This window comes from Globicephala melas, chromosome 3, assembly GCF_963455315.2.
Source record: "Globicephala melas chromosome 3, mGloMel1.2, whole genome shotgun sequence".
NCBI classification, from domain to species: Eukaryota; Metazoa; Chordata; class Mammalia; order Artiodactyla; family Delphinidae; genus Globicephala; species Globicephala melas.
This window is the reverse complement of record NC_083316.1, coordinates 158,510,131-158,535,960: the sequence shown is the minus strand read 5'-3', so window position 1 is coordinate 158,535,960 and position 25,830 is coordinate 158,510,131. Positions and strand designations below refer to the sequence as shown.

General features: G+C 45.7%; 1 protein-coding gene across 1 annotated transcript in view; it reads right to left on the bottom strand.

The window, feature by feature from the left end:
- Positions 1–25,830, bottom strand: part of NWD1 (NACHT and WD repeat domain containing 1) — a 68,444-nt gene that overhangs the window by 21,141 nt on the left and 21,473 nt on the right. The window contains 6 exon segments of the mRNA XM_030880224.2: positions 7,098–7,220; positions 9,967–10,164; positions 14,966–15,124; positions 16,191–16,308; positions 18,198–18,357; positions 20,447–20,650. Of these exon segments, the coding sequence (XP_030736084.2) occupies positions 7,098–7,220; positions 9,967–10,164; positions 14,966–15,124; positions 16,191–16,308; positions 18,198–18,357; positions 20,447–20,650 (962 nt within the window).

Here is a 25,830-nt window from a genome sequence, read left to right as displayed (position 1 = left end):
CCTGGAGAGAGAGTTTTCTAAGGAGAACAAAATTTGGAAGACATAAAGGGGAAAAATTGACAAAGTGGATTACATAAAAGTGTAAAATTTCAGGAGGATAAAATTGAAAGGCATATGACACATTAGGAGGAAATATTTGCAGTATATAACAGATAAATGGAGACCTTCTTTAATAAACAAAGAGTTCTTACAAATAAGCAACAAAAACGCAAACAACTTACAAATTGGACAAATCATATAACAAAAGATTTACAGAAATAGTACAAGTGGACAATAAACATTTGAAAATGATGTTCAATCTCACTAGTAGTCACAAAATGCAACATGAAATACCAATATCATTATTATCCATAGCATTGGCAAAAACTATGAATTAATTGCTGGAGTTTGCTGGCAAAGGTACAAGAAATCAGTTAATCTCATACCATGCTGATGGGAGTATAAGTTGATATAAATTTGCAGAAGGGTAATTTGGTGACATTTATTAAAAGTTAAAATGTGCAATATCTTGGTTTTGATAATATACTATAGTTATGTAAGACATTGCTAGCCTGGAAAGGTAGATAAAAGGTACACAGGAATTCTCTGTACTATTTCAGCAACTTTCTCTGCGTCTACAGTTATTTTTAGAATAAAAAGCTAAGAAAAAGAGGGGAAAAGGAACAATGTGCATACAATTTGACTCAGAAATCCCACTTCCAGGAATGTGTCTTACAGAAATAATAGCATAAGTGTGTGAAGATGGAGAAGGACTTTAAATGCAACGCTGTCTGTGCAAAAAGAAAACTGAGGGCTTCCCTGGTGGCGCAGTGGTTGAGCGTCCGCCTGCCGATGCAGAGGACGCGGGTTCGTGTCCCGGTCCGGGAAGATCCCACATGCCGCGGAGCGGCTAGGCCCGTGAGCCATGGCCGCTAAGCCTGCGCATCTGGAGCCTGTGCTCCGCAATGGGAGAAGCCACAACAGTGAGAGGCCCGTGTACCGCAAAAAAAAAAGAAAACTGAAAACAACCTGTCAATGAAAAGGGAGTTGGTTAAGTAATAGGGTACATCCATGTAAAGAATATTAGGCAGGCATTAAAAATAATAAAATGGATATATACATACACCTAATAATAATTATTATTACAACAGCCAATACTTAGTGCTTTATGTGTGCCAAACATAGTTGTAAGTGGTTAACATGCATTAAACTCTTTTAATCTCATGACAGGTCGTGAGGTACTGTTGTTATCCCATTGTATAGATGGGGAAACTGAGCCACAGCTGAGTACAGTAACTTATCCAAAGCCACATGGTTAATAAGTAATGGAGCTAGGATCTCAGCTTGGAGCCCAGGCTCTCAATCACCACAAAACATTGTTACAACCTACTGCAACAAAAGCAAGTTGCAACCCAGTATATAAAACAGCATGATGTAACTTTTGACGAAAGCTCAAAGGACAGAGCTATGTCTGCATAAGCCTAGAGAAGAATTGCTAATGGCATATAACAGACTGTGTGCACTGATCACTTCCAGGGGGACACTGAAGGGTGAGGGGAGAGTAAAGGAAGGGAATTTTACTTTAGAATTCATATGTCAGCAGTATTAGGGGTGACTTTTATTTCTTGCAATTGCGGTATTTTTCAACCAAAATTTCTATAAATAGTAATGCTTTATAATATATCCCTATACATAGGATACTATATCACTGCTAAAGTGAATTAGAGATGTATACATGATATGGAAAGAGGCAAAATATGTGATGTTAACTAAAAAAAAAAAGACCATGGTTATATATAGTCATATAAGCTTGTGCAACCTGGTTATTGGAGATATATATATATATATATATGCAGTTGTAAAGAGATGGTCAGTAACACATCATTTCCATCACATGGATATAACAGCCAAGAAGAGACATAAGAGTTAAGTGTGGTAAAATATTTAGAAAGTGATGAGCTTTGGGTATTTATTACCTTGTTTTAATATAATCTATTTAATTGTATGTTTCTATAATTTAATGTTTAAGAATGACTGTGTTTGGACATAGAGAACAGACTTGTGGTTGCCAAGGGGGAGAGGGAAGTGGGGGAGGGATGGACTGGGAGTTTGGGGTTAGTAGATGCAAACTTACACACAGAATGGATAAACAACAAGGTCTTACTGTATAGCACAGGGAACTATATTCAATATACTGGGATAAACCATGATGGAAAAGAATACAAAAAAGAACGTATATAGGGCTTCCCTGGTGGCGCAGTGGTTGAGAGTCCGCCTGCCGATGCAGGGGACACGGGTTCATGCCCTGGTCCGGGAGGATCCCACATGCCGCGGAGCGGCTGGGCCCGTGAGCCATGGCCGCTGAGCCTGCGTGTCCGGAGCCTGTGCTCCACAACGGGAGAGTCCACCACAGTGGGAGGCCCGTGTACCGCAAAAAAAAAAAGAATGTATATATGTGTATAACTGAGTTACTTTGCTGTACAGCAGAAATTAACACAACATTGTAAATATACTATACTTCAATACAAAAATAAATTTAAAAAAAAGAATGGTTGTGTTTGACAATCACCTCACCAAATTCTTGAAAATTTCAGACAGCTCTCACAAGCCAGTACCAACCACCTCCAGCATTGCTGTCACAGGATCGGAAACTTTCACTTCCCCTATTATGTAGGTCTATAATATTTTCATTTTTTTCGGCAAATAGATTATTGAGTTTTTCTGATTACAAATAATAAGAGTTTGAGGACTTTAAAAAATGAATCAAGGTCACCGTTGGTAAATGGGCTCAAGTCTTGAAGAGAGGGCTCTCATACACAGATACAGAGATTGAATAGACCTCTAGGAAAATAGCTATCCTGATGACGATAAAATAGAGGGAATCTTATTTGACAGATACTCTGTCAGTATCCACCCCGCTCCAACCCCTCAGACAAAAAGAGTAAAATGAAAACATGTAATGCTGGAAGCTTTGGGGTTGGAGAGTGTTTTAATCTGTTACAATCTGTTTGGAAAGCAATAAGATAACACTTCTCAAAACCCCTAAGAATGTTCATACCTTTCAATTCAAGAATACCACTCACTAGAAATATTCAACAGAACGGAAAAATATTGGCAAGAGTAAAAACAGATTCGGGCTTCCCTGGTGGCGCAGTGGTTAAGAATCTACCTGCCAATGCAGGGGACATGGGTTCGAGCCCTGGTCTGGGAAGATCCCACATACTGCGGAGCAACTAAGCCCGTGAGCCGCAACTACTGAGCCTGCGCGTCTGGAGCCTGTGCTCCGCAACGGGAGAGGCCGCGACGGTGTGAGGCCCGCGCATCGTGATGAAGAGTGGCCCCCGCTCGCCGCAACTGGAGAAAGACCTCGCACAGAAACAAAGACCCAACACAGCCAAAAATAAATATACATAAATTAATTAATTAAAAACAAACAAACAAACAAATCCCAGATTCATCCCAGTGTTATCCAAATAGCAGATAACTACAAATAGCCTAAATAGCCCCCAAAAATTTTTAAATAGTTTAATAAATTCTGGAACACGATCTATCGAGAGAAATGAAATATTTTTGGTGCAGTTAGCATTATAAAGATGAAGATTCAGTGAATCACAGCAGCATTATTCATAACAGCCCCAAACTGGGAACAGTGTAAATGTCCTTCAAGTGATGAATGGATTAAAACCTCTGTTCGTTCCATGCAATGGAATACGGCTCAGCAATGCAAAGGAAAAACTAACCATACATGTAACAATACAGATGAACTCAGACAATGTTACGTGGAGTGAAAGAAGTCCCATGCCAAAGACCACATGCTATACAATTTCATTTATACGAAAGGTCCAGAAAATACAAACCTGTAGACTCAGAAAGCATATTGGTGGTTACCATGGGGCTGGGGGTGGGAGGAGGGATGGACTGCAAAGGGGGCAGGAGGGATCTCCTTGGGGTGATGGAAAGTGCTACAGCAGGATTACGGTAATGGTGGCACAATTTGATACATTTACTACAAAATCATTGACTATATGTTTAAAACACGTGTATTGTATGGTATGTAAATTATACCTCAATAAAGTTGTTTTTAAAAAGATTCCATGAAGACAAAAGAATGTTTATGGCAAAATGTTGAGAAAAAAACGATAAAACCATGTACATACTGAGATTGCAATCATGTAATATTTTAACATCTTTATTGAGATATAATTCACAAGCATAAAATTCACCTATTCATGTACAACAGTATAATTCACCGTTCTGGGAAATGAACGTTCCCAGAGTTGTGCAACCATCACCACAGGCTAGGTTTAGAGTATTTTCATAACCTCAAAAACTGTCACTCCCTCCCTTTTCTCCCCTTATCATTTAAACCATCTTAAATTGTATAATCAGTGATACTAGTACATTCACGATGTTGTGCAAACGTCACCTCTATCAGATTCCAGAACATTTTTGTCACCCAAAAAGGAAACCCCGTCCCCGTTAGCAGTCTCTCTCCATCCCCCTTCCACCAGCCCCTGACAACCACTAAACTGCTTTCTGTCTCTCCAGATTTACCTGTTGCAGACATTTCATATAAAAGAATCACATACAATGTAGTCTTTTGTGAGTGGCTCCTTTCATTTGATACAATATCCTAAGCACCAGCCTTACAGCTTCCTTCCTACTCTATCCATGTTCCAACCTCATCTTCTCAGGGTCTTTGCACTGGTTGTTTCCCACACCTGGGATGCTCTACCTTCCTGCCCTTTGCACACTTATTCATAGCCTTTGTATCTTGGTTGAGTGTCCCTGCTCAGAGAAATCCTTTCCCTAACTGCCCTAAGTCAGTCACTTTGGTTATTGTAGCTCATGACACTGTGTTTTCCTCATTACACTTATTGCAATTTGTAACTACATTTTTGTCCGGCTTGCCTTCTCAAATACACGGATCTGGCTCAGGGCCGGGATCAGGGTGAGGCAAGTAAGGCACTTACCTCGGGTGCAAAGTTTAAGGAGGTACCAAATTGTTGAGTTTTCCTTTTGCCTCTCTCTCCAGTGTGGATTGACACAGCACTATTACTCATCCTGTCTTTAAGACAGGTTGATGTTTATTCATCGTGGATTGTTCTGCATTAATTTTTTGATTTTTAAAAACATTTTTAAAAATTACATTTGCAGGACATTCCGCAGTGGTTAAGAATCCGTCCTGCAATGCAGGGGATGCCTGTTTGATCCCTGGTCAGGGAACTAAGATGCCACATGCGGCGGGGCAACTAAAGCTCACGCGCCACAACTAATGAGCCCACATGCTCTGGAGCCTGTGCGCTACAACTAGAGGAAAGCCCATGCACTGCAAGGAAGAGCCCGTGCGCCGAAACGAAAGGTCCCGCGTGCTGCAACTAAGACCCAATGCAGCCAATAAATAAATAAATAAATAATTGCATTCGGGAATTCCCCAGCGGTCCAGTGGTTAAGACTCCATGCTTCCACTGCAGGGGGCATGGGTTTGACCCCTGGTCGGGGAACTAAGATCCTGCATGCTGTGTGGCACGGCCAAAACAAAATAAATAAATAAATAATAAACACATTGCATTGAAATATTATCATGATGACAAAGTTTTTTTTAACTTTGGGATGCTCCTAAATTTTACACCCAAGGGGTGTGCCTCACTCCCCTCACCCAAGTTTCGGCCCCGATCTGTCTCTCTTCAGCCTCAGATCAGGGCCTGGTACACAGTAAGCACTCAATAATTGTTGGAATGAATCAACCATAGCTGTGATGGTTTTGTAGAAGCGAAAATGTTACTTAGGCTCTGAGAGACTGTGGTAGACAAATTGCATAAATGACCACAATCCTTTACCGTCCAAGATCTATACCTTGTGCAGTGTGACTTTGCTCCTCCCATCAAGAGATGAAGCAAATTTCCCTACCCATTGATTCTGGATTGTTCTTGGGACTTCCTTTGGCCAATGGAATGTGAAGGGGTGCCAGTTCCAAGGCCAGTTCCAGGCCTTCAGAGACCTTATACACTTCTGCTTGCCCTCTTGAAACCCTGCCTCTGCCCAGGCTCACCTGCTGGAGGATGAGAGATCATGTGGAACAGAGTTGAGTTGTCTCAGCTAAGAACGTCCTGAACCAGCCAGCTCCCAGATGCCCCATAACTGACTACATATGCATGAGCAAGCCTGGCTGAGACCAGAAGAGCTGCCTGGCTGAGCCCGGCCTGAATTGCCCAGTCACAGAGGTGAGCTAAATAAACAACTATTGTTTGAAGCTACTCTGTTTGGGGTGGGTTTTGTTTTTTCTTTTTCATATTCTTTTCCATTATGGTTTATTACAGGATATTGAATATAGTTCCCTGTGCTATACAATAGGACCTTGTTGTCTATCCATCCTATATATAATAGTTTGCATCTGCTGGTCCCAAACTCCCCATCCAACCCTCCCCTGCCCCCCTTCCCCTTGGCAACCAGAAGTCTGTTCTCTATGTCTGTGAGTCTGTTTCTGTTTTGTAGATAAGTTCATTTGTGTCATATTTTATATTCCACATATAAATGATATCATATGGTATTTGTCTTTCTCTTTCTGCCTTACTTCACTTAGTAGGATCATCTCTAGGGCCATCCATGTAGGTGCAAATGGCATCATGTCATTCTTTTTTATGGCTGAGTAATATTCCATTGTGTATACATACATACATACATATATATATATATATATATATATATATATATATATATATCAGATCTTCTTTGTCCATTCATCTGTCAATGAACAGTAGGTTGTTTCCAAGTCTTGGCTATTTTCAATACTGCTGCTATGAACATAGGGGTGCATGTATCTTTTCAAATTATAGTTTTGTCCAGATATATGCCCAGGAGTAGGACTGCTGGATCATATGGAAACTTTATTTTTAGTTTTTTGAGGAACCTCCATACTATTCTCCACAGTGGCTGCACCAATTTATATTCCTGTTTGGGGTGTTTTGTTATGTGGCTATAGCTAGCTGATGCAGGAACAAAGGTCAGGGTTTTAATACAGAGAAATGAATTGGTAGTGAAGGGGCCCCAGGGGACTGACTGATTGCTGTGGGACTCTAGGAGGAAGCTGATCATAAACCCCACTTCCTGAGCCTCACCTGTGTGTCCAGCTAGGATGTGGATCACCTGCTGTTCTTCCATATCCCACACAGCTACCATGCTCTCCTGGGTGCCAACCACCAGCAGCTTCTCTTCCAGGCTCCATGCCATGGCAGTGATGCCTGCAGCCACACGGAAACAAGAGCTCATGTGTCTGAGTGCTCAGCCATGAGGTACTCTAATGGGCCCCTCACTTCACAGATAAGGAAACTGGGGCACAGACAGAGTCACACACCTAGAAGTGGCAGAGCCAGGATTTCAAAGCCAGCGCCGTCAGATGCCAGATGAAGACTCTGGGTTGAAATGTGTATGTTGATCTGAGGTAGGAAAATGGACTAAACCACTCCTCAGTCATAAGTGTCTCTAGTTCAGCGGTTCCTACCCAGCGGCGATTCTGCCCCCCAGGGCACACTGGGAAATGTCTGGAGACATTTTTGGTTGTTACAACTGGGGACCAGGATGCTACTGGCATCTGATGGGTGGAGGCAAGGACGTTGCTCAACATCCTGCAGTGCACACGATGGCCCCACCCCAGAGAAGGATCCAGCCGCAAATGTCAGTGATGCATGGTTGAGTGCACAGTTGGAGAAGACTCAGGAATGGAATTAAATTGGCTGAGGATGAGAACCCTGCTTTCGACTTCTCTTTGAGCTCGATCTGTGTGGGAAAAGAAGGGCTGGTGCCCCAAAGAAAAAAATATTTGCTAATAGTTTGAGCAAACACAGCCCAAGGCTCTCTGCTGGGTGGATCTTGATTGGATCATCGCTGAAGACAGACAGGGACCGAGTTACACTGGAGAAAACAGCCCGAATATCAGGAGACCAGACTTTCTGAATGCCCTGATTAAGTCCTTTTCCTGCTCTGTGCCTCAGTTTCCTCATTTTTAAGGTGATGGGGGAGGTGCTGAAATCAGAGCCAGTCCAGGTCTGAGAATCCAGAATTGTGTTTCTACCTCATCGGGACAGGGCATGAAGAGATGAGATTTTTTTTTCTTTCTTTTTTTCCCTTTTTGTGGGGGAGGATCACTCACTCACTGTGTGACCTTGGAAATGTGAACTCAAACTTCTCATTTTAAAAATGAAGAAACTGAAGCCCAGAGTGCGTAGGAACTTTCTCAACTTCAACATGACTAGAGCTCGTACAAGTGGCACATTTCCCTACTGAGATGAGAAAAAGAAAAAATTCACTTTGAGCTGTAACTTCCTTTGCCTACGCTGTGGCAGACATCACTAATCTATCACCGCACTCTCTGTGATTTGGCCCCCCCAATAGCCATTCTATCATGCTTCCTTCAGTAATAAAACCCACAGCCCACAGGTTTTAGGTGAGTACGTGGTTACTCAAAGACCATTTTTCCCACGCTCCCTTACAGTCGAAGATGGCCAAGTTCTCACCAGCGCGACAGGAGCAGAAGTGGTAAGCTCTGCTTCAAGGCCATGCCTTTGAAGGGAAGGGGCCTGCCATCTGTTTCTCCTTCCCTCTTCCCACTGGCTGGAATGCCATTGTGATGGTAAGAGCTGGAGCAGCCATTTTGGGCCATTAAATGGAAACCTCACATTGAAAATGGCAGAGCAACAAATTTGAAAGAGTTTGGGTCCCTGACCCCCTGGAGATACCATATTACCTTTTCTTATGCCTGGACTATTGTGTGTGAGAGAAAATAACTCCTGTTTTATTTAAGCCACTGCTACTTTGGCCTTTGTTACAGCATCAGAACTTGTATTGTAACCAATATACCATTAAACCAGATTGAGTCTCAGAATCCTTCTCAACACAGCATTCTAGTAGCTGTCCCTAAATCAGTTCTTCCATGCATTGTCCTTAGCATCTCTTAGAATTTCTGATTTGGAAGCTCTGTGCCTTGGGAGTGTAGCTTTCCCTACAAGGCTATGTGGCACAAAAATGGCCTGAGTCACAATAACTGGCATTTGAACCAAAGCTAACTGTATTCAGTGATTAATGTGAGAGGTTATGGGTGGGCAGATAAAGGGATGGATGAATGGAGGTGAATGGAGGTGGATAAGTGGACAGATAGGTGGCTGGTTAGATGAGTGGGTGAGTGAATGTGTGGGTGTTAGATGGGTAACTGGATGAATTATTTGATAGATGGGTGGGTGAGTTGGCTGAGTGAGTGAAGGGGTAAAGCGAGAGGATAGAAGATGGCAAACTGGGGGAAATGGAAGGTAAGTGGTGTGGATAGAAGGGTGGAAGGAAGGGTGACTATTGGAAATACGGACAACTGATGGGTGAATGGATGAATGGATGGATGGATGGGAAGGAAGGAAGGAATAAAGGAGGGAGGAAGGATGGAAGGACATACAGATGGATAGATGGAAGGAAGGGTGGAAGGATGAACGGATGGAGAGATGGGTGGAGGGATGAACAGACAGATGGACAGCTGGATGGAAGGAAGGAAGGAAGGAAGGATGGTTGAAGAATGGATGGAGAGAACTAAATCCTCTTGTCCCTCTGACATTCTGGTGTCCCAGGGAGAACCTACAAGTTCCACCAGCCTCTCAGGGTCCAGTCAGGCACCAGTTCCTAGTTTCCAGACTTACTAGCATTAGGCTGTAAATCTCAGAAGCTATCTATAAGACGGGCACCGAACTCTTAGAGATGAAACCCCAGAGGCAGTTGGCATGCCCTCGCTCTGGGCTCATTAGCAGTATTTACACTAGTAATCTACAGTCCCTGGGGGGCAGAGGGAGCCGAGTCAGCATGAGACCGCAGGGCCAGGTCCTGATGGCACCCTTGGGGCTTCCCAGCTGGCAGAGGGGAGACCCAGAGAGCAGCCCAAAACACCTGCAGTCCACTGCCCCCAGGCAGGCAGGGGCCTGGCGGGATTTTGGCTACGTTTGGGAGATGCACCTTTGTGACAGCCGGTGAGGGTTGCCTGGAGGGGTCCTCCCGGGGGCTGGAGGAATCCTCCGAGGGGCACCAGCACAGGGTGTGGGCACATCCGGAACCAGCTCTGCGCCTGGTGGCACAGCTGTCCCACCAGCGCCGGATGTGAGGTGGCGAAGAAATGGAGGCTGGCCAGGAGTTCTGTACACAGGATGCTTCTCTCTGCAACAGAGGAGATGCTGGTTAAGGTGAGGGGCCCTGCTTCCCTGGGTGGAGCCCCCCTCCTGCCTCCTTTTCTGTGCTCCACACACACTTGCCCCTACTTCAAGTGCACCAGGTGGTTTCCCCCTTTCCTACCCTAGACCTTGGGTTTCCAGATAGCAGGGAGGATGCCTGTCTTGTTTATTGCTATGTTCTGAGTGTCAGGCACCCAACAAGTGTCTGTTAGAGAAATAATGATCACTTCTCCAGCACTTCATAGTTACTGAGTGGGTTAGTGTCCTGTGGCTGCTATAACAAGACAACCTGGGGGGCTTCAAACAACAGAACTTCCTTCTCTCACAGTTCTGGAGGCCAGAAGTCCGAAACCAAGGTGTCGACAGGGCTGTGCTCCCTCCAGAGGCTCTGGGGGAGGATGCTTCCTTGCCTCTTCCAGCTTCTGGGGGCTTCAGGCATTCCTTGGCTTGTGACCACATCACTGTAATCTCTTTTTAAATTTTTAATTGTTTATACAATTTTAAAAGGTTACACTCCACTTACAGTTATTACAAAATATTGACTATATTTCCCATGTTGTACAATACATCCTTGAAGCCTATCTTACACCCAATAATTTGTACCTCCCATTCCCCCACCCCTATTTTGCCCCTCTACCATTCCCTCTCCCCACTGGTAACTACTAGTTTTTACTCTGTATCTGTGAGTCTGCTTCTGTTTTGTTATATTCACTAGTATGTTGTATTTTTTTAGATTCCACGTACAATTGATATCATACAATATTTGTATTTCTCTAACTTATTTAGACGAATGCCCTCCAAGTCCATCCATGTTGCTGTAAATAGCAAAATTTAGTTCTTTTTTATGGCTGAGTAGTATTCCATTGTATACATATACCACATCTTCTTTATCCATTCATCTGTTGATGGACATTTAGGTGCTTCCATATTTTGGCAATTGTAAATAATGCTGCTAGGAACATTGGGGCACGTGTGTCTTTTCGAATTAGTGTTTTTGTTTTGTTTTTTTTACCCAGGAATGGAATTACTGGCTCATGTGGTAGTTCTATTTTTTAGTTTTTTTGAGAAACTTCCATGCTGTTTTCCACAGTGGCTGCAGCAGTTGACATTCCCACCAGCAGTATACAAGCGCATCACCCCAGTTTCTGCCTCTGTTTTCACATGGCCTTCTCATCTGTGCATCTCTACGTTTTCCCTTTTTCTGTTTCAAATCTCCCTCTGCTTCCTTCTTATTAGGACACTTGTGATTGAATTTTGGGCCCACCTAGATAATCCAGGATAAACTCTCCATCCCAAGAAACTTAATCACATTTTTTTTTTTTTTTTTGCCATATAAAGTAATAGTCATAGGTTCCAGGGATTAAGAAGTGACTATATCTTGGCAGGGGGTGGGGAGGTGAGGGGCAGATTTTTCTGTCTACCACACAGAGGTATCATCATTACTATCCCAAGTGCCCAAGCGTATAACACGGAAAATTGAGGTATGAAGAAGTTAAGCAACTTACTCAAGGTCACACAGCCAGTAAGAGGCAGGAATCTGACCCCCAACGTTTGATTGCAATGCCAAGTGAAGACCAGGGACATTGAAGGTAGACAGTTCATTTTGTCCCTGTTGTTGGAGCATCCTAACTGTGGAGCCTGGGGCAATGGTGGCAGTGCCCTGTGCCTGGGTTTGCTGGTGGGTGGGATGGGGCAGGGCCAGGATCAGGGGCAAGTGCCCCACTCACCACGGGTACAAAAGTTAAAGTGGTGCCGACAAACTCAACCACCAAGATAAGTACTATTTTAATGCAGTATTTAAAAAAATCAAAACTGATGCGCCCGCCCCCTCATCCATGATGAACAAAATATCAGTCTTTTAAAATAAAAACAGGGACAGAAATGGCACCACACCAAGTCATCCTGGAGCCTGAGGCAATGGGAGAAATAGGGAATACCAACGGGCTTTCAGGAGCTGGCCGTACAGTACTGGAATGTGGTGAGAGCGCATGGTTGCTCAGCCGCGCCATCTGGTGGGGACATTCATTCCTACACCTCCTCCTTGTTCTGGGCAGCCACAGGTTGTCAATCAGGAAACACTGCAAAGAACATACTGTGATTTGGGCTTTTAAATCTTCCCTTAAACTGGGCATGTAAGCCCAAGGCTGTTTTCCCGGGAAATCACTCCCTTCGAGGTTTAAAACTGCTGGCGAGCGTGAATGTAGGCGAAAGGTGTAACTGATCATGGGCACCAGTATCTCCCACTTGGGTGGGATCCTAGACACACTTTAGTTCTATCCCACATTTTGCTGATGAGGGAAGCAGAGGACAGAAATGGCTTCTCCAAGGCCGTTCACGTCAAAACATTGGTGTTGTCACATGACCATAACGGGATCCTCGGATGGCGCCATGGGGACAGGCTCAGCATGAATTGACTAGCAAAACTTTCCCAGCAGCCCTAGGTGGGAGGGTCGACCAACATCCCCATTTTGCAGATGGGAAAACTGAAGGCTGCAAGGCGGGAGTGAGGATGGGGGAGGGGTGGGGATAGTTAGGGGCTTGCAAGGTCACACTGCCAGTAAGTAGCAGAGCCCAGATTTGAATCAGCATGATGGGACTCAAAATCCATACTCTTGGACTGGTCCATGTAGTAGGGGTGGACATTTGGCAGGGAGCAGAGGCAGACAGATGATGCAAAAGAAAGCCAGCAGAAATAATAACTAAGAGTTAAGATAGATGGAAACAACATGCAATGATGAAATATGCAGGAGTGTGGTGGCCAGGGGTGTCCAGCGTGAGTGGTGGCCCGACAGGCTTCTCGGACAAGCAACAGTTGTCAGGTCTGAGCAAGCCACGGAAGGGATATAGGAATTAAGCACCTTTATAAAACCCCTTGTAAATGCCCTCAAATCAAAACCAGCTGGGATGGGAATTCCCTGGCAGTCCAGTGGTTAGGACTCCGAGGTTCACTGCTGGGGCCCGGGTATCCCTGGTCGGGGAACTAAGATACCACAAGCCACGTGGTGTGGCAAAAAAAAAAAAAAAAAAAGAACCAGCTTGGAAGTGTATGATAAAAAACCATCCTGGTCACTTCACACTCATTAGGATGGCTTTTTTTTTTTTTTAATCAGAAAGTAACAAGTGTTGGAGAAGATGTTGAGAAACTAGAAATTTTATGCACTGTTGGTGGGAATGTGAAACGGTCCAGCCACTGTGGAAAATGGCCTGGCAGTTCCTCAAAAATTAAACACAGAATTATCAGATGATTGAGCAATTCTACACCTGGATATATATCCAGAAGAATTGAAAGCAAGGTCTCGAAAAGATATTTGTACACCCATATTCACAGCAGCATCATTCACAATTGCCAAAAGGTAAAGACAAACCAAGTGTCCATTGATGAGTGGATGAGCAAAATGCGGTTCTTCCACACAATGGAATGTTATTCAACCTTAAAAAGGAAAGATATTCTAACACATGCTACAACATGGGTGAACCTTGAGGACATTATGTTAAGTGAAATAAGCCAGACACAAAAAGGACAAATACTGCATGATTCCACTTATATGAGGTGCCTGGAGTGGTCAAATTCATAGAGACAGAAGTAGAAGGGTGGGTGCCAGGGGCTGGGGGAGGAGGGGATGGGGAGTGAGTGTTTAATGGGGACAGAGTTTCTGTTTGAAAAGATGAGCAAGTTCTGGAGATGGATGGTGGTGATGGCTGCCCAAGAGTGTGAATGTACTTAATGTCACAGAAGTGTACAATTAAAATGGTTAATTTTATGTTATGTGTATTTTGCCACAATTTTAAAAAACGCAAACAAACGAAACACCATCCTGGACAGAGTATCAACTGAGGATTCAGAGATTCTTAAAGTTCTAGGGCAGAGTGTGGACCAAATCCAGCTGAACGATTTGTCCTGAGAGCTAAGAATGGTTTTTGTAAAATACATTAATGTTTTCGGATCGATGTTTGTAATTAGTGGGATGACAGGAAATACCAACTTTGAACCCCAACTGAGCAAAATCTTATCCCCCTGAACAAGAGTTCCCCTCATCTTTCTCGTGAGTAGAACTGACTTACAAAAATGTTGTGCTCAGGACTTCCTTGGTGGCGCAGTGGTTAAGACTCTGCGCTCCCAATGAAGGGGGCCCAGGTTTGATCCCTGGTCAAGGAACTAGATCCCGCATGCATGCCACAACTAAGGAGCCTGCGTGCTGCAACTAAGACCCAGTGCAACCAAATAAATATTTTTAAAAGTCATGCTCAATTATTATCATTCTATTTTGAATTTCATCAATAAAAAAATCTGTGGGAACATGTTTTATCTCTCGTTATATTAAGTGTCAACATAATTTCCTCGATTTTGCCTGAAATATCTCCTATGTGGCCCTTTCCAGAGTAAGATGCTGGGGGAATTCCCTGGCATTCCAGTGGTTAGGACTTCACGCCCTTACTGCCGAGGGCCCAGGTTTGATTCCTGGTCGGGCAGCTAAGATCCCACAAGCCACGCGGCACAGCCAAAAAGTAAATCAAAATAAATCAAAATTAAAAAAAAACAGACTAAGATGTTGGGCCGTCCTGGTGAGGGGATCGGCTCTGCCTTGGTAGTTTTCACTCCTAAGCTCTCCCAGGTTCAGCTCAAAGTTCTAGAAGCTGGAGCTGGGAGAAACCCCTCAGCTATAGACGGAAAGGCGTATGAGCTAATGCAAATCCATCTGGTGGCTCGGTGAGGAGAGTGGGTTTCTAGAAGTCAGTGCAAAGTGGACCACCCCTCCCCCCGACCCAGCCCGCTCAGCCTGACTCACCCATGCCTCGGAGCTCCACTGCCGGGCGGCACAGCTGGGGGGCTTCCCGGACCAGGCTGACCTCAGGACAGTCCACGTGAGGGGCGCACAGGTCAAAGTCATCCAACAGACCCTCAATGCCCCCCGAGATGCCCCGGCAGGAAATCCAGTTCATGCTGCCTGTGGGGAGAAGACGCGGTGCTGTGGGGAGCATGCGTCTCCTTCCAGCTCATCCTGGGAGGTGGGTTCTCACCTCCCCATTTCTCCCAAGGGCTCTCACTCTCGGCCATGCTGACATTTGGGGCCGGGTCATACTCTGTGGTGGGGCCGTCATGTAGGGTGTAGAGAGCAGTGTCCCTGGTCTCCATCCACTAGATGCCAGTAACTCCTCTGCAGTCACAGTAATCAAAAATATAAACATTGACAAGTGTCCCTTGGGAAGCAGAATCACCCCTGGTTGAGAATCATAGGAATGAATATGATGGATGAATGAATGGATGGATGGATGGAGAGATAGACAGGTAGATGATCGATAGATAGATAGGCAGACATAGATGGTAGATAAATAGAGATAGAGATAAAAGATTGATAGATAGATGGATGGATGGATAGATATAAAGATGATAGATATAGGTGGTAGATAGAGAGATAGAAATTATAGGTAAGTAAGTAGATAGATAGTTAGGATACATTTAGATGGATGGATATAAAGATGATAGATACAGAGGGTAGAGAGAGAGAGATATGACAGATGAGATTTTATATTTATATATATTTATAGAGAGAGAGAGGAAGAGATGATAGATATGATAGATTATAGATAGATGTGGATAGGTAGGTGATTGACAGATAGATAGTTAGAGGATAGATAGATAAACAGACAACTATATATGGTAGATAAATAGAGATAGAGATGGTAGATGATAGATTGACAGATAGATAGACAGGGTCTCTCTCATTCTAAGGCAGTTTCTTGCCCTGTGTACTATCAACTAGCCCTAGATGCCAGCAGCATACCTCCCCCATTCGTGACAACCAAAATATCTCCAGACATCACCTAGTGTCCCCTCGGGGGGGCAGGGGATGGTGGCGCAGAACCGCCCCTGATGAGAACCAGTGCCTTAAAGGAGACAAGGATTTTGAACTTCCCCCTCCCCCCTTCCCCCTTGTCAGGCTCTGGAAGGCGGGAGCACCGCAGAGGGTTGGGGACCTGCTCAGCCCTCTCCGAGATGGGTCTGGTCCTTACCCAGCACCTCCTGCTTCAGCTCCTCGATGCGGCCTGAGTGGATCAGGTGGTAGGGTAACTCCTTCAGCTTCCGCAGGTTTGCAACCGTGTCTGAGAACCACAGGGGCTGAGGGGCCACCTGCAGAGGAGGAGGGGGCTGGCAGCCAGGCCACTACGACACAAGCTCATTCACTCACTCCACAAACATGGGCCAGGCAAGGCACCAGGTGATGCTGGAGGGCGTGGGGGTGGGGACACAATTCCAGACAGAGATGGCCCACACCATCCTCCACACACAGGCTGGGCTGGGACAGGAGGGGCTTGGGGCTCAGGATCCAAGGGGCATTGAAACTGGGTCTCACAGGATAAATAGAAGTCTGTCTGGTGAAGTGTGTCGGAACCATTGGCATTTCATAGCGAGGGACTGCCATATGCAAAGGCTGGGAGGTGGGAGAGAGCAGGACAAGAGTTTGAGAAGGGCTGAATTATAAGACAGAGTGGGGGATCATGGCGGGGACTGAGGCTAGGGAGGTTGTAGAGAGTAGATCACAAAGGTACTGAAGAGGTTGGACTGGAGACAGAGGGCACTGGGGAGCCATGGGAGGTGTTAGAGGAGAAGCATGATCAGATTGGATGGTCAGAAGCATCTGACCATGGAGGATGGACTGGAGCAGGAGATCCTGAGGCTAGGAGACCAGGAAGGGCGTCAAACCACAACCCAAAGAGAGGATGTGGTTGAGCCTGCAGGGGTTCTGGGTCCACAGGAGAGGATCTGTGAGGTACCGGAGAGGAGAAAGGGAAGCATTGAGAAAGAATCAGACCTGGCCCAGCCTCTGGCCTCCCCTGTCCAGGAGGAGAGACAAAGAAAAAAGAAAAATCAAACTATAACCACTACTTAAAAGTGTATTTCCTAGTTGAAATCACTGTGCTACAGTTACACAAGATGTTAACAACAGGGGAATTTAAAAGAAGTGTCCACAGGAACTCTCTGAATACTCGTGGCAACTTGTCTGGAAATCTAAAATGATTTTGAAACTAAAAGTTTCTTTTGAAAAGTCTGAGTTCTGCCTCAGAGTGAAGAGAGCATGGAGTAAAGGACAAGTAATCAAGGGACTTCGCTGGCAGTCCAGTGGTTAGGACTCTGAGCTTCCACTGCAGGGGATATGGGTTTGATCCCTGGTCTGGGAAGATCCCACAAGCCTCGAGGCACAGCCAAAAAACAAAACAAAACAAGTAATCAAGAAGGAAGGAAATCACGGAAGATTTCCTGAAGGAAGAGCCATTTGAGCTGAGCCTTGAGGATGTTTGAGAGACAAAAAAAAAGAGGTAGTGACTTGCAAGCTAAGGACCCCAAATCTTAGAGCTCCCTGGAACAAAAGAAAGACTGGGAAGAGATGTGTGAATAGTGAGTGACCTGGGGGAGGGAGTATAGGAGCAGATCTTCCCAAAAGGGGGAATTGTGGACAGTTTTATTTTACTGTTGGATCCTCTCTGTGTTCTCCAACAATCACACACTACTGTCCTAAGTGGAAAACAAAATGTGTTATTTTTAAAATGAGCAATGCTTTGGGGGTACCAATAACTGGAAATTGGATTGTTCCAGGGAATTCACAAAGGAAAACGTCAAAACCCACCCCCCTCCCCGCATACACACACACACACACACACACACACACACACACAAAAACAGGGAGGAAACTGGTGTGTCTCAGGAGGAATCAAAGCGTAGGCAATTAAAATTCTGGGATGCCATGACTTTGGGGATATGCTTCTGAATGTTGTGATTTTGTTTTATCCTCTGGAAAGTTGGGCAGGGGGGTTGCATAGTCCTCATCTGCTGCTCGCCACCCTCCAAATAATGCTCAGCGGCGGAGGTGACATCTAACCCTCCAGGGGTAGAGAAGAGAAGGTGGTCAGGAGGGAGTTTGGGGTGGAAATGATGGACAGAAGGAGGCATGTGGTCCCTGCCTTGCAGGTGCAGCAGCTTGGAGGCTCCAAGTGGGGAACAGGGGGCCCTGGGCACCTCACCTTGTGGTCCAGGTTCAGGGGTTTCCCCACAAGTGGCAGCGTGATGAGTTTCTTGGTTCCCTGGCTCCAGGTCCCTGAGAATAAGTCGGCCAAGACTCCGTGACCCTTGGCTTTCTCGGGCCATGACAGGAAGCGCTCTCGGACCACCTCGGCCAGCTGTCTGCAGAAAGGGGACACTGGGCGAGCTCAGAGGTGGTCACTGGCCTTCTAGGAGGCGGTTCCCCAATGCCAGTCCACCCTAAACCACCTTCCAGATGCTGGCTGGCTTAGCTGACCACTATTTGTTACCTATTCTTTATCTCTCAGTCGGCCCATCTTACTTTTATTCCTTAAAGAAATTTACTTTAAAAAGGAACATTTGGGGCTTCCCTGGTGGCGCAGTGGTTAGGAGACCGCCTGCCGGTGCAGGGGACGCATGTTCGTGCCCCGGTCCAGGAAGATCCCACATGCCGCGGAGCGGCTGGGCCCATGAGTCATGGCCACTGAGCCTGCACGTCTGGAGCCTGTGCTCCGCAACGGGAGAGGCCACAGCAGTATATATATATAAATATAAAACAGTATATATATATATATATATATATATATATATATATATATATATATATATGGCAGTATATATATATAACTGAATCACTTTGCTGTATACTTGAAACTAACACAAAATTGTACATTAACTATACTTCAGTTTTATAAAAGGAACAGGGGGCTTCCCTGGTGGCGTAGTGGTTGAGAGTCCGCCTGCCAATGCAGGGGACACAGGTTCGTGCCCCGGTCCGGGAGGATCCCACATGCCGCGGAGCGGCTGGGCCCGTGAGCCATGGCTGCTAAGCCTGCGCGTCTGGTGTGCTCCGCAACAGGAGAGGCCACAGCAGTGAGAGGCCCGCGTACCGCAAAAATAAATAAATAAATAAAAAATAAAGTAAAATAAAAAAAGGAACAGGGACTTCCCTGGTGGCACGATGGTTAAGAATCTGCCTGCCAATGCAGGGGACACGGGTTCGAGCCCTGGTCTGGGAAGATCCCACATGCCGTGGAGCAACTAAGCCCATGCGCCACAACTACTGAGCCCGTGCGCCACAACTACTGAGCCCGTGCACCACAACTACTGAAGCCCATGTGCCTACAGCCTGTGCTCCGCAACAACAGAAGCCACGGCAATGAGAAGCCCACGCACCGCAATGAAGAGTAGGCCCCCCGCTCGCTACAACTAGAGAAAGCTCTCACGCAGCAAGAAGACCCAATGCAGCCAAAAATAAATAAATATATATATATTTTAAAGGTGGAAACCCAAATGTCCACCAAAAAAATAAAACAATAATAATAAAAAAAGGAACATTTGGGTTCCTTAATAAGTTAAACATAAAGTAAGTTACTGTATGACCCAGCAATTTCACTCCTGGTTACATACCCCAAAGAATGGAAAAACAGGTTTTCAAACAAAAGATTGTACATGCATGTTCACAGCAGCACTAGTCACAATCACGCAAAGGTAGAAACAACCATGTGTCCATCAACGAATGAGTGGATAAATAAAATGTGGTCCATCCCTACAAGGGAATATTTTCAGCCATAAAAGAATGAAGCACTGGCACATGCTATAACGTGGATAAACCATGAAAATATTATGCTGAGTGAGATAAGCCAGACACAGAAGACCACAATGTGTGTGATTCCATCCATACGAAATTTCCAGAACAGGCAAATCCATAGAGACAGAAAGCAGATTCGTGGTTGCCAGGGGCTGGGGGAGGGGGGATGGGGAGTGACTGCTCATGGGGACGGGGTTTCCTTTTAGGGTGGTAGGAATGTTCTGGAAGTAGATAGAGGTGATGGTTGCACAACATGTGACTATGCTAAATGTCACTGAATTGTTCACTTTCAAATGATGAATGTTATGTTATGTGAATTTCTCCTCAATTTAAAAAAGCAGTTAGTTGTGGGAATTCCCTGGCAATCCAGTGGTTAGGACTCTGTGCTGTCCCTGCCGAGGGCCCGGTTTGATCCCTGGTCAGGGAACTAAGATCCCACAAGCCGCAGGGCTTGGCCAAAATTAAGAAGAATAATGATGATGATGATAAAAATAAAAAACCAGTTAGTTGTGTTAGAGCTGGTGGTAAACGCTGCACTATGTGGACTTGGCTTCCTGGGAATGGGGAGTGAAGAAGGATCTGGAACAAGGAGGAGTCTGGTCAGTGAGTCCTCGCTCTCAGGGTCCCACCTAGACAGTGTCACCAACCCGCTCGACCTACCTGTGGGCGATGGCCAGGAGTATGAAGCCATCCACGGGCCGCCTGGCCAAGCAGTTACCCAGATCTCGACGAAGCTTCACCCACAGCAGGGGTGGGAAACGCAGCAGCTCTTTGCTGGGCGGGGTCCAGTCTTGGTACACAGCCTGCAGGACCTCGTCATCCAAGGACAGGACATCCTTCATCTCTGCCTCCGAGAGCCCATGCCTGCAGGGAGAAAGGACAGGCATTGGAACACACCTGTGTCTTCTGCACTTGGAGGACTCAGAAGCTGAGGAAGGGACAGCTCTATGGCATCCTGCCCATCACCAAAGTGTTCACCATGAAGATCATTATTTGGACGGTGCCCACGGCCAGCCGGTACCAACACCTGGTTACAGCTGTACCCATCAAGTAAGACGGTTCCTGATCTTTCCTTTTCTCACTCACCTACAGAACCCTGAACCATCCCCTTCCTGACCTCAGAGGAGTCAGGCAGCACCGGGAGGGAGAGAAGAGGTAACTTAGGAAAATAATGCAGAAACCACCCCCATGTGTCCTTGCCTTAAAAAGGAAGTGGCTTTAAACAGGATAAGCATTGAACTGGAACGGACTTCGTAATACCTGTGAGCATTTGCCTGGAAAAACTATGGGACTTGCCGACAAATTTCCTCAGGGTTGGAGAACAATCAGGGTTCATTTCAGAGCAGGTGAGAGAGGGAGGCTGGCTTCTGCTTACAGGGAGTACAAACACCTTGTGTGTGTGTGTGTGTGTGTGTGTGTTTTCTATAGCTAAGACAGCAAAAGAGATGATTTATTGTACACATGTTACATTCAGCCACAACTGAGAACAGAACTAGTCCAGAATGTCACAGGTCCAGGGCAAAGGAAGGGACCGTTTTGATACAAGCAAGGTGGGTCTCTCAAAGGTGGTTGAGGTGATCGGAATGGCCATAGATGTTCCAGATCCACTGAGACAAGTTCTAGACAGTAGGCAAGCAGTCCAACAATTTGTACCAGCGTCCCTGTCCTCTGGCTTCCCTTGTTCCTGCTCCTGTGGCTTCCATGGGTGTACAAGTTTACTTGGACCTCTGCTTCACCTTTCTTCTTTTGGGCTTCAGCCTGAGCATTTGCTTCTTCCACTTTGCTCTCATGGCGCAGAGGTTTCTCAGAAGATGGCGCTGATGCCGAGAGTTGTGTTTTTTTTTTAATTCCTTGATATTGATCAAAGTCTTCATTTTGATCAAAACACTTGCCATATTCTTTACACATATAGAATACCTGCTCACTTGGAATTTTCTGCTGTCCAACGAGGTGGCGATTAACGTCAGTATTCTCTGAGATCTCTTCCACTGAGACCATCTCATCTTTGACAATCACAGGTATGCCGCTGGTGGTGTTCTCCACACTTTCTCCATTGGGGTAGACAGGCCTTCTCCCTAACCTGCTTTTTTCCTCTTGACGGGTCTTTCCAAACCAAAATTCCTGGGAGCCACACCACTGGGGTTTACTTGGTAGCACCATGGTGTGGGCCTGTGTTTCCTCAAAAATTTCCTCCATCAGAATAGAATCTTCTGGGACTTCCCTGGTGGTCCAGTGGTTAAGACCCTGTGCTTCCAATGCAGGGAGCACAGGTTCGATCCCTGGTCAGGGAACTAAGATCCTCCATGCCTTGCGGTGCGGCCAAAAGAAAAAAAAAGAATAGAATCTTCTTTCTCACTCTTCAATACACTCTCGATACAAACCAGGCTTGGGTCTTCTCTTTGTGGTTTCAGGCACAATGGCTTATCCACCAGATAAAAATGGGACATCCCAGCAGGCTTTCGACATGGATATCCCAGGGAAGCACAGTCCCATACTTCTCTGGCATCACATCACTGTACAGGGCCCTCTGGGCAGGGGCCAGGCGAGTCCATTCATTCTCAGGGAAGCAGACAGCTGCAACCTGGAAGGCCACTGACATCAGTAAAGTACTGGCATGTTTGCTTAACCACTATTCACGAAGTGTCAGCTCTGTGCTGTCCTCTGGAGGACAGAGAGCTAGACGCCCATGAAGCTTATCTTCTAGTGCAGACAGCCACATAGAAAATAACAGAAAAAAAAAAAAAAAACACAAAGAGTTTGGGTAACACCAATTGCTAGGAAGAAGATAAGCCAAATCACATGAAGGAGAGTGACAAGGTGAGTGGTAGGGGAGAGATGCTTCTTGGAGCAGGTGGGTCCCTCTGAGAAGGTGTCACAAGAGCTGAGATTGTGCAGGAGGCAAGGAGCCAGTGTGCGAAAATCTGGGGCCAGGGATGGGAGGCAGCCAGATCCAACAGGCCTTGGTAAGGAGTTTGGATACTTTTCTAAAAGCATTGGGAAGTCACTGGAAGGGTTTAATCAGGACAGAAGAAATTCAGTCTCATTCATGATTTTAAAATCTCATTTCAGATGGGTGTTCCTACCAAGACTTGTACAAGAATGTTCACAGCAGCAGTAGTCACAATTGCCAAAAGGTGGAAATAATCCAAATGTCCATCAACAGATGAAAAGATAGAAAAATGTGGTTGCTATGGACTGAATATGTGTGTCTCCCCCAAATTCATATGTTGAAGCCTTAATCCCCAAGGTGATGGTATTAGGAGGTGGGGTCTTTGGGAGGTGATTAGGTCATGAGGGTGGAGCCCCCACGAATGAGATTAGTGCCCTTATAAAAGAGACCCCAGAGAGCTTGTCCAATGGACCCCTTGTCCATTCTGTCATATGAAGTTTCAGTGAAAAATGACGGTCTGTGAACCAGGAAGCAGGCTCTCACCAGACACCAAATCTGCTGGTGCCTTAATCTTAGACTTCCCAGCCTCCAAAACTGTGAGAAATAGATTGTTTATAAAGCCACCCAGTCTTATCGTATTTTTGTTATAGCAGCCCACATGGACTAAGACAGGGGTGTATCCATACAATGGAATATTATTTGACCATAAAAAGGAGCAAAATGCTGATACACACTACAATACAGATAAACCTTGAAGACATTCTGAGTGGAAGAAACTAGTCACAAAAGACCACATATTGTATGATCTCATTTATATGAAATATCCAGATCAGGATCCATAAAGGCAGATCCATTCGTGGTTGCCAAGGGCTGAGGGAGGAGGGATGGGGAATGACAGCTAACAGGGACAGGGTCTCCTTTCAGTAATGATGGAAACGTTCTGGAACTAGATAGAGGTGACGGTTGCACCACATTGCGAATGTACTAATGTCACTGAATTGTAACACGTTAAAATTTTAACTTTACAGTATGTGAATTTTACCTCAATTAAATAATCTCACTCTGCTAAATGCAATGAGGAATACTGAATTGGCTCCAGGACCAGAAAAGATGATATTGGTGGAAAAATCGGTGAAATCTAAATCAAGTCTGGAGTTGAGATCGCGGTCACGTATCAATGCTAATGTCCTGGCTGTGACAGCAATGCTGTGGTTATGTTGGATGTTAACACGAGGGGAAATAAGGGGCAGGATCTATGGGAACTCTGTTCAACCTTTTTATCTCCGCTGTAAATGTAAAATTATTTCCAAATAGCGGTTTATTAAAAAAAAAAGTCTCATTCTTGCCTCTCTGGGGAAGGGGCTTGTTGGGGGATAAACACAGCGACATGGAGACAAGTGAGGGCCTGGGGCACTTGTTCAGGTGGAGACGGGGATGACCTAGGACAAGATAGGGACAGTAGGAATGGGAAAAAAAATGGTTGGTTTAGGATGTGTTAGAGGCAGAGCCAAGAGGACTTTCTGATTATGGAGGGAAAAAGCATGTGGAAGGAGAGGAAACAGGCATGACTCCCGGTTATGCAGAAGGTGACCCCACTACTAAGAATGGGGGGACTTCCCTGGTGGCGCAGTGGTTAAGAATCCGCCTGCCAATGCAGGGGACACAGGTTCAATTCCTGGTCCTAGAAGATCCCACATGCCACGGAGCAACTAAGCCTGTGTGCCACAACTACTGAGCCCGCACCCTAGAGCCCACGAGCCACAACTACTGAGCCCATGAGCCACAACTACTGAAGCCCATGCACCTAGAGCCCATGCTGCACAAGAAGAGAAGCCACCACAGTGAGAAGCCCGCGCACTGCAACGAAGAGTAGCCCTTTCTCGCCGCAAAAAGAGAAAAGCCCGCATGCAGCAACGAATACCCAGTGCAGCCAAAAAGATAAATAAATAATCAATTAAAATTTAAAAATTAAAAAAAAAGGAATGGGGAATCCTCTGTTGGAGCAGGTTTGGGGGCAAGAGACTTTGCTAGACACAGTCATGAGGTACCACCATGTTTGTGACACCTGCCCCCTCTTAGCCCCTGGCAACCACTAATCTACTTTTTGTGGATCTGACAATACTGGACATTTCACATAAGTGGGATCATATGTCATATCATCTGTGCTCAACACTGACAACCGCCTGCCTGGGGGCATGCCTCAACCTCGTCTGTCTAGGCTTCAATAGCAGGAGTCTACAATAGGGGGAAGGAGACTCCAAAGGGACATAAGAGCAGGTGAAGATCTGTGAACAATCCTGGGCCAGTGCCATTTTCTTGTCCTCCCTAAACCTGCTTAGCTCAATATTAGGATCTGTACCTCTTTGCACCTCCTCATCCAAGTTTGCAGCTGAGTCTCCAAACTCAGCTGGAGGGAGGCAGAGCAGAAAGCCTTCCTCCATTTGTCAGATGGGGAAACTGAGGTTTGTGTATTCATGTCGCTGAATGGCCAGGGCAAGAGGAATTCAATTCCATCCCTGCTCTTAAAGATTTTGTGTCTCATCAAGTCTAGAGCAATGATGTCCAATGTAGTAGTCACCAGCCACACATGGGCGTTTAAAGTTTAAAATTAATAGAATTTAAAATCCAGTTTCTGGATTGCATAAGCTGCCTTTCAAGGGGTCAACTGCCACTGCAGCTTGTAGTTACCACATTGGACAATGAGACACAGAGCATTGCCCTCATCACCAATATTCTACTGCACGGTGCTGGAAAGACTGGGGAATGTGCCCACGGACAGCTGAACCACTAGGTTAAGAGCCCTCCTCCATCCCCAAAGACATCCCTTTGACAATGTGGACCCAAGACCTCATCTGCCCCCCACATGGGACCTGCCTTGCCTGCACTGCAGACCAAACTCTGTGTGTGAGGTCACACAGCCTTGTGTTTGATCCTGGCTGAGGGATCTTGGCCGGTGATGTCCCTTTGCAAGTATGATCTTGTTATTCCTTCCAGAAGCCACACAGAACAGACACTCTCCCAGCTACCCCCCTACAGAGGGGGCTCGGAAAGGCCACAATGCATGCCTAACACAGCATTTCTCAGCCTCTCACTGTTGACACTAAAGGTTGGATCATTCTTTGTTGTGGAGATTGTCCTGTACTTTGTAAGATGT